Below are 13473 nucleotides of genomic sequence, written 5' to 3' on the forward strand. Positions count from 1 at the left end.
AATAATCACATACAAATAAAAATAAAACAATTAGTTTCAATGACTTGTCTAAGCCAATTTTAACCCTTTTGTACATTACTATTTCTTTTGTCAGAAAATTCTATTAAAGTGCTGCTGTGCATGTTGATGAATTAACATGTTTTGATTAAAATAACTTGTTTAAATAATATGATATAAATTGTGCAACGCATTTTAATAAAAATCAAAATAAACATAATTAAATTTCAGTTAAAATAATCCACCCCAAAGGTGTTCTTTATATATTAACTATACTTTAAATAACTGTGGTACTTTTGCTGTTATGTTTAAAATTAATAGTGAATGAATGAATAAATATTTAACAATATGAGGGGTCAATTAAAAAGAATATTTTAAAATGAGTGTTTGAAAATTACCAATTTATCTCCAAAAAAATTAAATAATAATCAAAATTATAATATATATATTGAACATTAAAATCTAATAAAATGTTATATAAATATATATATATATAAATAATTATGTGTGTATACATATTCCAAAATGTAAATCTTTAAAAATATCCTAAAATTATTGTTGTATATATGTGTACATTCATATAAAATGACAATTGATATTTATGTTATATTCATAAAAGTGGAAAAGTATTATATTCTTTATTATACTATTGTTGCATGTATACCAATCTTATAATTAATTGAACCAAGGGAAAAATGAAAAAAACAAGAAAAAATTGCAAGAAGAAATTACAATAGGAAAATTTTACACTTTAAACATCCATTATCGAAAAAATAAATAAACTATAAATAAACTTGTCATCCCAGATTTGTAACAAGTATAATTATAAGATTGGTATACATGTAACAATAGTATAATAAAGAATATAATACTTTTCCACTTTTATGAATATAACATAAATATTAATTGTCATTTTATATGAATGTATACATATATACAACAATAATTTTAGGATATTTTTAAAGATTTATATTTTGAAATATGTATACACACATAATTATTTATATATATATTTATATAACATTTTATTAGATTTTAATGTTCAATATATATATTATAATTTTGATTATTATTTAATTTTTTTGGAGATGAATTGGTAATTTTCAAACACTCATTTTAAAATATTCTTTTTAATTGACCCCTCATATTGTTAAATATTTATTCATTCATTCACTATTAATTTTAAACATAACAGCAAAAGTACCACAGTTATTTAAAGTATAGTTAATATATAAAGAACACCTTTGGGGTGGATTATTTTAACTGAAATTTAATTATGTTTATTTTGATTTTTATTAAAATGCGTTGCACAATTTATATCATATTATTTAAACAAGTTATTTTAATCAAAACATGTTAATTCATCAACATGCACAGCAGCACTTTAATACAATTTTTTGACAAAAGAAATAGTAATGTACAAAAGGGTTAAAATTGGCTTAGACAAGTCATTGAAACTAATTGTTTTATTTTTATTTGTATGTGATTATTGAAAGATTGATTTCATTAGTGATTATTGAACAATTATGTTATTAAGAATAGTATAAAACTGTGAGGCACTGTAAATGAAGTATTCTGATGAAATCTGCTTAGGGCAGATGAAAGCGCTCAATCTGGTGGATTATTGGTGTAATAAAGACTGAAGGTTTGCTTGTACGAAGTCCGTTTTTGTTTATTGTCATAGTTTTGATTTTTTTAAACCAGTGAGTTTCTTCTTTTGACAAAGCCAGACTGGGATGGATCCAGTGTCTGAAGATCTCCTGTGCTTTTGTTGATCATGTCCATGATAATTATTTCCATTGCTTTGCATATAAGACTAGTCAGACTAATGGGCCTGCAGTTTCTGAGATCTGTTGATGGTCCATCCTTATGAAGAAGGATGACCATTGTAGTCCTTCATTCTCGTAGCATGGACTGTTTTGAAACTGTAGTTAAATAGTAACTCCAGTGGCCCTGATAGGTTATATTTTAGATTATTCAGGAGGCATCCCGGGATATTATTGGGGCCTATTGAGGCTATGTTCTTGGCCTTAGTTAGCACAGCCTTGACATGCACTTTATTTATAGCTGGAAGGGTTATGTTTGCAGGTATTTCTTGGGGTGATTCAGGAATAAAGTTGGAACTGAATTTGTCACAGGTGACGTGAATATTTACAACATTCCAGGTAGCTGGCCTAGCAGTGTCACAGTCAGTATTGGACAACAGACGCTCCAGTAGTAGTCATACGTGAGTTGACCTTTGCTGGGGTAACTCAGGGGCCAGAGCTGTGATCTGTGTCACTGCAGACAGGCCAGCAGGAATGGCCATAGATACATACGAGTCCAGCAAGTCTTACTGTGACCTTGTGTTTAACTTCCTATGTCACATTATTGCATCCCTCCTTTTGCATTCCATTACATGCTTAATTGATTGACATACCTGTTATAGTGCTGAAGTGTTTCCGCAAAATAATGCTAATGTTTAGGTTTGTGTAGTCGCAGTCTGTCTCTGTGTAGACAAGTTCAGACTTGTTTTCCATAGGCAGCAGGCTTCTTTTTGTAGGCAATGCTCATGAACAGGTGATGACCTGTGCACCAATTGGTGTCTCCCACTTGCTACTTGCATCCGAAGCAGCTGTGTTGTCTTTCCATTAACCAATGCCATAGCAATGCAGTGCTATAATTATGCCCTTCATGTTGGACTTGCCCCTTTTCCTTGCCTGTGAGGAGGACGTTATGGAGGTGTGGGGGCTACAGCTTCAAGGAAGGTAGGGGGAAGTATCTCTAAGAACAAGAAATGTGAAGACAGCACAACAAAATGGGGGACAAAGTTCCAAAAATGGGTCCAGATTGATAGTAAGTATTGCTGTTATACAGACAGAAGATTGCTAGATTAGTAGGGTTTGTCTGGACATGCATTTTCAGTGTGAACCTGATGTCTGACAATGATATGTCTCTGACATACCTCTCAATTGTCTAGATGTCTGCAGAATGCCCAGAGGTTTGCCTCTTATGTTTGATCTGTTCCTCAGACAATTTCTGTTTTTGAGAAATCAGTAGGATAATTGTTCCCCTCTACTCATCAGTCATTAGACCCATTGTAGAGTATAACACCCCTTTTGGTATGTACCTCACAAGACATCTACAACAACTGGAAAGGCCACAGAAATACCTCACAAAGAGGATTACCAGCCTCAAACAGATGCCCTATGCTGACCGTCTCAAAAAACTCCAGCTTTACTCTGTCGCATATCACCTACTCAGAGGCGATCTCTGCCTAACATACAAAGCTATGTCAAACCCAGAGCTGTTGGACATGCTCCACTTAAAGAAATCCCAATCCCTCTAAGCTACACGATCTAGGGACCTAAACCTTGTCACCACAATAAACACAACATGCTGGAGGGATAGATTCCTGTCCCAGAGACTTACCATACTCTGGAACAAACTACCTATCTATACCAAATCTTGATGATTGGATGGGAGATAGGAAATTCACCCTGGGGATCACTTCTGTGGCTCTGCTTGACAGGGGCACAGGAAAATAATTTTCTTGGGTGGCAAAAGCCAGGGTACCGTTTGGCTAGGCTTATATAGGCCCTAGGGCCAATAGCCTAGTACCTACCTATGAACCTATGTCAGCCATCTGATTTGCTATATCGCCCAGCTCAGTAAATGTGGCAGCATTAACCACAAGTTCAGCACACTGCTATGTGCTGCCTTTTAGATTTCTTACATAGCTGAATGAAGGCTTCTTTATCCATGATATGTTTCTCTGTTTTGGTTGTGTTTTACCTAGGAAGCTATCTTAATATCAAAACTGGATTTGTTGGGCTTATTTAGACTTCTTGATTGCCTGTTTAGATTGATGAGCGAGTTCTTATCTTTATTGCATTACACTTCCTGATTTTAGTCATGATATTTTTTTTTTCCTTTTGTTGTATAACTTGTTTAATTTGGGATGCCACCAAGTGGCTTGTTTTTGGAGTTAGTTTTTGTTTACTTCTGGTAGGTACAACAGCCTATATGCAGCCATTGACATGGTTGTACAGAGTTTCTGTGAACAATTGTGTATTGGGCTGCTGTGTTTCTTGGTTTGGAGGGCATTGAATTTTGATACACTATCTCTTTATAAAAGTTGATTTGTCTTTGAATAGTGTTGCTGGGTCTACTGGGATTACTGAATTAATTTTGATTTTGAAGGAGACCGCTTTATTGTCGGACCCTACCAGGGAGGATGTGACATGGGGGGGGGGTAGCATTCTTCCATATTTGTTAATAGGAGGTCCAGTATTTTGGAACCTGTAGTGGGCGTATGCACTAACTGGTCAAAGGTGTTTGCATTTAGGAAATCCAGCAATCTCTGAGCCTGCAAATTTGGGGACATGCATTATTCCCAGTCTACGGAAGAGTAATTAAAATCCACTATGAGTAAGCTGTTAGGTGGATGTTAAATGTCTCCACTAGGTCTACGTACACAATATGAGTTTTGTGGGATATAAAGGGTGACCTCTAGCTTGCTAGCATATGGTACAGGATTTTATCTAGAGTGACCTGCAAGTGGAGAAACTCCAGGATGTCATGCTGTTTAACCAAACCAGAGGTCTAAGACTGTGCTATGAGTTTTGTGGGACAGAAAGGGTGACCTATAGCTTGCTAGGATATGGCACAGGATTTTATCTGTAGTGATCTGCTTAACCACCCCAGATGTATGTTTTGTTATTGATGCATATTGATACACAGGGACTAAAGGTGGAGATGTATCTCTTGGTCTAAAAGTGTGGAAAGACACTGAAACCTTGCACTGCTGTGGTACTTTCGGCGGATTTAAACCATGTCCCAGTAACTGCACAGATGTCTGTATTCTGGGTGAGAATGGCTTGGAAGCTAGTTTTCTCTTTAAGTTCTTAGCATTGAGCAATAACACCTTGAGGTATAGTTGAGTTGATTTTGGTATGTCTGTAGGTTTGTCAATTTGTCATTGCCTAAAAAAGGCTCTGTGGGATAGGATAAAGTTTTAGCCAGTATTCAAATGCCTACAGGGGACAGGTTCATACCATCCTTGGCAAAGCAACATGGTCTGTTAACCATGTTTTCCCATGCTGATAAATATTGAATCCCCTGCTGACAAATATTTTTAGATGTTGAGAGAGAGAGAGAAAGAAAGGGTTGGACTGATAACTGGAACATGAAGTTTAAGAAAATGAATATGAGATATTGTATGGTGACACAGCAGTCTGTATGTGGAGTACATAGATGGGTGAAGTGGTTACAATTCTTAATACTACGTATAAAAATAATTTGGAAGTTTTGGAACCTGGTGTTCTGAATCATCAAGAACAGTAGGACGTATTCTGAGGTGAGACTGGTAGGATACTAAGATAATTCCATTTTACTGTACACTGGTCAGGTTTATGCTTAAGAACTGCATGCAGTTCAAGGTCCTTTCAAAAAGTTGGAGCACAAAGTCAGTGGAGGTGGTGCATAGGAAGGTAACCAATATGGCAAATGAGTTGGATAAAAATTATGAGAGAAAATTTAATTTTTTAGATAAGAGAGAGAGAATAGGTGTGACACAAGTCTGTAAGATAGTGGGAATAGCTTGCAAGGGAATACAGTTGCAGAGAAAAGGGTTTATAAGACAGTGGGAGTAATTTGCAAAGAAATAAAATTGAGGAGAAAAAGCAATAATGTTGAAAGACTTTGATTTATGAATGAGGTTAAGAACAGTAAGGGAAAGTGCATTTTAGCTGAACATGATCTTTTTAGTGCAAGGGTGGTTGGTAAGTGATATAGTGAACTTTCTGATTGGGTTATTCATTTTAAGTCCACCAAGTTGTTTTTTTTTTTTTTTTTTTTAAGATGATGTAGGGCACAGATGTTGGAAGTTGCAGAATAGAGAAGGCAGTAACTGGGTGGTAGTTGCGTGATGCATTTCATACATATATGTGTATACACACACACACACAAAATTAAGTGAAGGAATCTTCATTTCTTGCATACTTTCAGGACACTGCAACTAAAAAAAATACTTTTGTTATTTTCTTGAGTGGTGGTGACTGACAGTATTTTGCTTTGTGTTTAGTGGAGTAGTTAATGTTGCTGTCCGTCATCACTTGGGTCCCATTTTCATTCTTGGCTTTAATGCTTTCTTTGAGGAGCTTGTGTGTCTTTCCTGTGTCCATATGGGTTTTGGGATATGGTTCAGTTTCCTCTCATATTCCAAAGACATGCTGTAGGTGAATTGTATTTATTCTGTGTTGCTCATAAATGTGCATGCAGAGTGTGTGTGTGTGTGTGTGTGTGTGTGTGTGTGTGTGTGTGTGTGTGTGTGTGTGTGTGTGTGTGTGTGTGTGTGTATACGCGCGCACGTGCATACAAACATGCACCCTATAGAGGGCTGCTTCCTCATCCAGGATATGTGTCTCTTTTTTGCACCTGTTAAGTACTGGGATAGGCTTCATTTTGTTTGTGGTGCTGAATTAGATTCAGCAAGTAATCAGAGAGAGATTAAATGAATACTATAATAAGCATGCAGGTTGCATTCCCCTATTTTATTTAAAAATATTCTCTTTGGAGCAGTGTTGTTACGAGCATGGCTAGCTTATGTATGGAAGCTACAGCAAGCAATAACAACATTAAGCATTTCTGGAGTTTAAGGAATGACAATTTGGTGAGCTACATTGCTGTGTTGAAAATGTAGACTGATTGCAAGTCTTTGGGTAGGCAGTCATTTTCATTAAAATCAGTACCAAAAAAGAAATCCTCCAGTGTGTTTTTATGTCTGACACTTTTATAAAAGCTGTTTGTTTTCAAAAAGTATGTCAGTTGTCTTCATATTTATATTACAATTTAAAGACTGAATGCAGTTCTTTATACTTTATCCATATTTTTGGTACTATATACACAACGCTGATTTTTGTCTCTGCTGTACTAGGTGCAAGGAAATGGCTGGAGTGGAGGAAGGAGGTGGAAGTTCTTGCTGACCTGATGTACTTTTGCCTTACCACTTTGTCAGGTAACATTGAGTCATATTTTAGTGTCAGTAGGCAAAACATCTGCCTGTCTAGCTATGAAATGTTGTTATAGTTTATTACAATATTATCTGAAATTTTTACTAGGCATGCAGTCCGGTAGACGAGTGAATAAAATAGAGGTATGTGTTCTAACCATCTCATTTTATGAAATATGTGACTGTTTTGCGTTTCTTGGTGCTTGTCTATACTGCTGACCACCTTCCTTCTCCCTTCCCACACCCAAACATTTTTTTCTTCCTTATTAATTTCTCTAAATCTTTTGGGTTTCTAATACCATGATGGAAAGGACCCCATTCCTGAGTCAAAGTATGATTAAAGTTCATGAAATTAGTATTGTGTCAGTCTTTGATAGCCAGATGTGCTCTTCGCAGCTCCCACAATGTGCCCAGTAATGACTTCTCCTGCAATTCATATGGAGTTTATACGTATTGGTAACATATCTAATACGCTTGCAAATTCTTTTTTATAAGACCTTTTGCTCCTAATACTATTGGAACTGTTTAGGTATCCTTCTTCCACATTGCCCTCGTTTCTGCCATTTTGTGTCTCTCTGTACATATTGTAGTCACTGGGTGTAGTTTCAATGATCAATGCTACTTCTGTCTTATTTTCAAATTTTCTTGGACTACCATATCTGGTTTTCTCACATCTATTGTTTGAACTGTTGGTAATGGGTGACCAATGTGATATAAATATCATCATTTTCAATAATGCTTTGTGGCTGATGTTTCCAATGTTTTTCAACTACTTCAATATTATAATGTTTGCACAATCCCCAATGCAACAGTCTTGACACATTATTAAGCCTTTCAGTATACAGTCCTTCTGCCATTAGTATATCACAACCAGCAACAAGATGTGCGACTGTTTCCACGTCTGTTTTACAAAATCTACATCTGTCTGTTTTCCTACATGTTCAATGGACTTTGTAAACCAACATGTATGTAGTCCACTATCTTGGGCCACCAATATTGTCCTTTCGTCTTTTGATTTAAATTCATCTCTCTTGAACTGATGTTCTTCGTGTTTCTTCATGTTTCACTGTTGCAGTCTTTACATTTGGGTTATCTGCTTGCAGGTAGCCCTCATTCAGCCTGATTAATAAAGTCTTGGGTCCAGCGTCAGTTGCTGTCCCTTCTTCCATGACATCAGGTCGTCAGGTATAAAACATGCAGCCGACACCATTACATCAGTCTTTCTTGCCTTGTGGTGCCCGAAACAGAAGTAGTTCACAAGTGCCGGTCGGCCGACTCCTGAAATTTTCGTTTTCGAGTTTCAGAACCGAAGTCTTCAACTAAAGCTAAGTACCCTGTTGAGGAAACTTTTTCTTGCTCCTTACCGATGTCAGTAAAAGTTAATAATTGCATTACTTGTGGAAAGCAAATACCTCATAAAGATTTTCATTCGTACTGTATTCCTTGCCTAGGCCCTGACCATGACGTACCTTGCTGTCGGTTTTGTGCTTTATTTAATCAGTGCACTATCCGTCGTCTGTATATTTTCGCCTCTAAATATTTCGGTTCTCTGTTACTTATCCAGAAATGTCGTCGGTTAGCCATCCGACTTCCGGGATTCCGAAAAAACACAAAGACAAAGATAGGCTGCCGAGATCCAAAACTGCCGACGACGCTTCCCCTAAGCCAATCGCCAGTTCACCGGTACTCAGTGAGGTGCTTTTGCAGCCCCTGATACCCGCTACTTCTGATTTGCAGGCCTTTACTGAGACCCATTCGGAGTCCGGTATGCAGCAAGATGCTTCAACTATGGAACCCGCGGATGTCTCTACCTTGGATGGGTCCAGAGCCACTGTGCAGGCACCAGCTTCTGAGGGTGTATTTAGGCCTATGGACCTGAATATTAAACTGACGCCTCCTTCTTTACTTAGGCCTAAATCTCGATCCATGCCTAAAAAAACATCCTGGCCACATGCTCAGGCCTCTATGCCTAAAAAACAAATGTTAAGAATGGCTGAAGATCTAATAACTCTAATCAGGGGTAGCCAACCCCCCCCCCTTCTAAGAGGCCTAGGACTGAAGCTGATTATGAATCTTCTGATCAGGATTCTGTTTTTTCTGATTCTTCTGATGATCTGGATTTGCCCTTCTCTACTTATGAAGATTCTGATGCAGAGGACTCCATTCCCTCTGCTCCCCCTCCTGAGGATTTTTCTTTTGGGGAAACCTTACATACTCTAAGGGAGCATTTCCAGTGGGAAAGCCAGGATTTTTCTGATTCAAAAAAGAGGCTTAGAGATTTCCTTTTCCTACCTCACCATAGGCCTTTAGCTATTCCTCCTGTACTAGACATTGTTGTTGATGCTTTTTTGGAATCTAGTTTGGGCCCTGATTCCCTGCCTCCTGCTCCCAGAAAACCTGACAGATAGGGTCCCTGAGTCCCACAAGCTCCTTTTTAAAAATCCTATTACAGATCCAGAGACTATTTCACAGGGGCCCAAGGGCATTAAGGCTTCTACTGCTAAAAATCCTACCCCTTCTGATAGAGACTCCAGGGTGCTGGATAGATGGGGTAAGAAGGTTTACACTTCTGCAACCTGCCATTAGGGCTTTAAACTGCCAGTTTCATATCATATGTTAAAGTATCAGCAACATGTTATTGGACTGCTTAAACTGAAAATTATGTTGATTTCTGACTGTGTGGAAAATAAAGAATTACAGGATTTAATGCATTCTGCTGAACATGTTGGAAAACATACTTTGCAGTGTGGTTTTGATTCATTAGAGGCCTCTTGCAGGGCTGCTGTTACTGGGTCTGTGCTCAGAAGGTATGCTTGGCATAAGGAGCAATGTTTGCCTGATCATGTTAAAGCTAAATTGTTGGAAGCTTCTTTAAATCAGGACCGCCTGTTTGGCAACAAGGCTAAATATATGCAAACTGTTAAAGATTTTTTACAAGTTCAGCCTCCTAGATTTAGTAGGCACTGGCCATCTAAGAATTGGTCCTTTCCAGCCCTTTCTAGGTCTTCTCAAGCCAAACCCAAACACAGCAAAAACCCCAGGTTTCAGTCCCAGGGAACACACAGAACTAAGCAGTGGGGGGCCTCCACTTCCAAATCTGGGAATAAGACTCCCCCCTATGGTAAACTGTCTCAATGACTTCCTTTTAAAATTTCCAAGCACTTAGCAACTGACTGCCCCTTTTGGGGGGAAAGATTGCTCTTCATGCAAAGAATTGGGAACTCATTACCCTGGACAAATGGGTTTTAAATATAGTGTCCCAGGGATACAGATTTCACTTTCATACGTTGCCAACACCAAACGGGTGGCCGGACCTACCCCCAAATCAGTGGGCAGAGGCCCAAAAACAAGTACTTTCTCTCCTAAGCATGGGAGCTATTCATCTGGTACCAGAAGAGAAAAAGGGACAAGGTTTCTACTCGAGACTTTTCCTGGTACCCAGGAAAGACAATACATGGCATCCTATCCCGGACCTGTCTACTCTAAACACCTTTTTAGCGATTCCAAAATTCAAGATGCTGATTCTTCACCAATTACTTCCTATGCTAGGCAAAGATGCCTGCTTGGCAACACTAGATTTAAAAGAAGCATACCTGCACATCCCAATCAGGGAATCTTGCAGAAGATACCTACGCTTCAAAGCAGGCTACACACACTCTCAGTTCTCTGCACTGCCCTTTGGCTTATCTACTGCACCCAGGGTATTCACAAAGTGCCTGACTCCAGTTATTGCATTTTGCAGGCAAAGAAATATTCAAATATACCCATACCTGGATGATTGTCTAATTCAGGCAGAAAGCCAGGACATACTTTTGAATCATCTGGCCTTTGTACAAAGGATTCTAACTTGTCTGGGGTACACCATAAACGAAAAGAAATCACACCTGGTACCCTGTCAATAAATTATATTCCTGGGAGCAAGCTTGAATACAACTTCCCAGATGGCTTACCTCACGCCAGATAAACAAATTCATTTGACAACCTACTTCAGACAAGTGGCCACAAAAACCCTGCTTTCTGCAAGACAAATACTGCAAGCCTTGGGGTTCATGGCCTCCTGCAGTCTTCTAATTCCATATGCAAGACTGCATATGAGGAAACTACAGTGGTATCTAAAAAGCCTATGGTGTCAACATTCTCAAGACCTAGAAACAATGATTCCTATCATACCTTGCCTACGCCTAGAGTTCCTTTGGTGGACAGAGGCCTGCCACCAAAACAAGGGACTACCTTTCACACCACCCCCTGCCGCCCAAACCCTAGCAACGGAAGCATCAGACCATGCATGGGGGGCTCACCTGGCAGGGGGAAGTGCATTCAGGGCAAATGGAAACCAAGTCAAATGCACCTGCATATCAATAAAAAAAAAATGTTAGCTGTACAGAATGCTCCGACAGCCTTCAAGGACCACATTCTTCCAGGACAACTAATGGTAAAGATGGACTGTTATGTGGTACATAAACATGCAGGAGGGTACACATTCTTACCCCCTCTGCAGACTAGCCATGGCATTGTGGAACACAGCCTTAAGCTACCAAGTGCACCTACAAGCTCAGATCCTGCCAGGAAAATTAAATACACTAGCAGATGGACTAAGCAGAAACCTCATGGACCCACACAAGTGGAAACTGGAACCAAGGATTTTCAACATGTTGACAAGCAAATGGGGGAGCCTAGATATAGACTTGTTTTCCTCTCCCCAGAACTACCAATTGTTGCACAAGGACTCCCCACAAACAAGCCTGGAAAGTGGATGTTCTGTCCTTCAGCTGGAAAAACCTATCAGTCTATGCCTTCCCCCCTCTGCCTCTGCTCTCCAAAGTACTACTAAAAATCAAACAGGACAAACCAAGGATGATTTTGATTGCTCCAGACTGGCCACGCCAACACTGGTACCCCCTCCTGCGCAGTGTGTCATGGTTATCTCCATGGCACCTGCCTCAGACTCTTTCCCTGCTGTCTCAGCAGGAAAACCAGATTCTGCACCCTCAGCTTCTAACACTGAACCTTGCAGCCTGGCTAATTTCTTAATCTCTGCTTTACTATCCCTCAGCAAACCTGTGATGGATATAATTTTAGAGGCAAGGAGGCCTAGTTCTAGAAAATCTTATACTGAAAAATGGAAAAGATTCTGTGCCTGGAACCAGTCTCAAGGGATGAGCAGAACAGCGGCCAATTTACCTCAGAATTTACAATACTTAACTGAGATGCTTCACAAGGGCCTGTCTTTTTCCTCCATTAAAATCCACGCCTCAGCCATTTCAGCTCATTATAACACAGATCCTCCCCTCTTCTCTCATCCATTGCTCAAGCAGTTCCTCAGTGGGGCCAGAAATTTGAGACCACCCAGGAGAGCTCCAACCCCAGCCTGGGACCTTAACTTTGTCTTGGAGAAACTCACTCTACCTCCTTTCGAGCCAGCTGCTACTGCAGACTTAAAATTTCTTTCTTGGAAAACAGCTTTCCTTTTAGCAATCACTTCAGCTAGACGGGTATCTGAATTACAGGCCTTTATGGCAGTGGAGCCTTTCATCATCTTTCATGCGGACAGGGTGTCCCTCAGAACCAATCCATCCTTCATGCCCAAGGTGGTATCCAGTGTGGCTCTTAATCAGTCCATTCATTTGCCAACCTTCTTTCCCAATCCACAGAATAAAGGGAAACGGATACTGCATTCCTTAGATGTGCACAAACAACTTAGATTCTACTTGGACAGGAATAAACCTCGAAGGCAATCTAAACAACTGCTGGTGGCATTTGCTGCTGGGTAGGCTATTTCAAAGCAAACCATTTCTAAATGGATAAGACATTGCATTAATTTCTGCTGTAAGTACCATGGAAAACCTATCCCCCCCCCCCCCCCCCGGGGATCAGACCTCACTCCACCAGGGCTGTATCTACCTCTACAGCCTTTCGCAGAGGTGTCCCTACCAGGGACATCCTAGAAGCTGCTACCTGGAGTTCTATACATACTTTCACCAAGCATTATAATTTGCCAGTGTTCTCTAAATCCAGAGCTGGCTTTGCCACTGCAGTCTTGTAGGGCCTTATAGCTGGCCCTAATGCTATCTAAATTCCTCCTCCCAACCATAGCTTTGGGAATCTACCCAAATGTAATGACTACAACAGTGAAACACAAAGAACATAGTACAGTTGTGTGCACTTACCATAAATGTAGATGTTCAAGTGTATTCACTGTTGCAGTCCTGGTTACCCTCCCTCCAGCCCTCTAACTTCTTTTGGCTATACCTCTACTTTCCTTTACTATGCTTAAAAGCCTTTTTGGTGTATTTGCTTTTTTGTTGGAGGTATATCATTGTGCTTTTATATTTAATTGCTTCCCATTAGGGGGGCACCTGACATCTGGGGCAAGAAAAACTGATGTAATGGCGTCAGCTGCATGTTTTATACCCCTGATGACCTGATGTCATAGAAGAAGGGACAGCAACCGATGCAGGACCCAAGACTTTGTTAATCAGGCCAAC

At 39.4% G+C, this 13473-nt stretch overlaps 1 protein-coding gene across 2 annotated transcripts in view; it reads left to right on the forward strand.

Annotated features, from left to right (window-relative positions):
• The window catches only part of PEX10 (peroxisomal biogenesis factor 10), a 159621-nt gene that overhangs the window by 18437 nt on the left and 127711 nt on the right, over positions 1-13473 (forward strand). For both annotated transcript variants that reach the window (XM_044062995.1, XM_044062993.1), the window contains exon 3: positions 6914-6994. In XM_044062995.1, the coding sequence (XP_043918930.1) occupies positions 6914-6994 (81 nt within the window). The remainder of the gene's footprint in view (positions 1-6913; positions 6995-13473) is intronic.

Source organism: Protopterus annectens, chromosome 2.part1 (genome assembly GCF_019279795.1).
Source record: "Protopterus annectens isolate FY-2018-M chromosome 2.part1, PAN1.0, whole genome shotgun sequence".
In the NCBI taxonomy this organism is placed as follows: Eukaryota; Metazoa; Chordata; order Ceratodontiformes; family Protopteridae; genus Protopterus; species Protopterus annectens.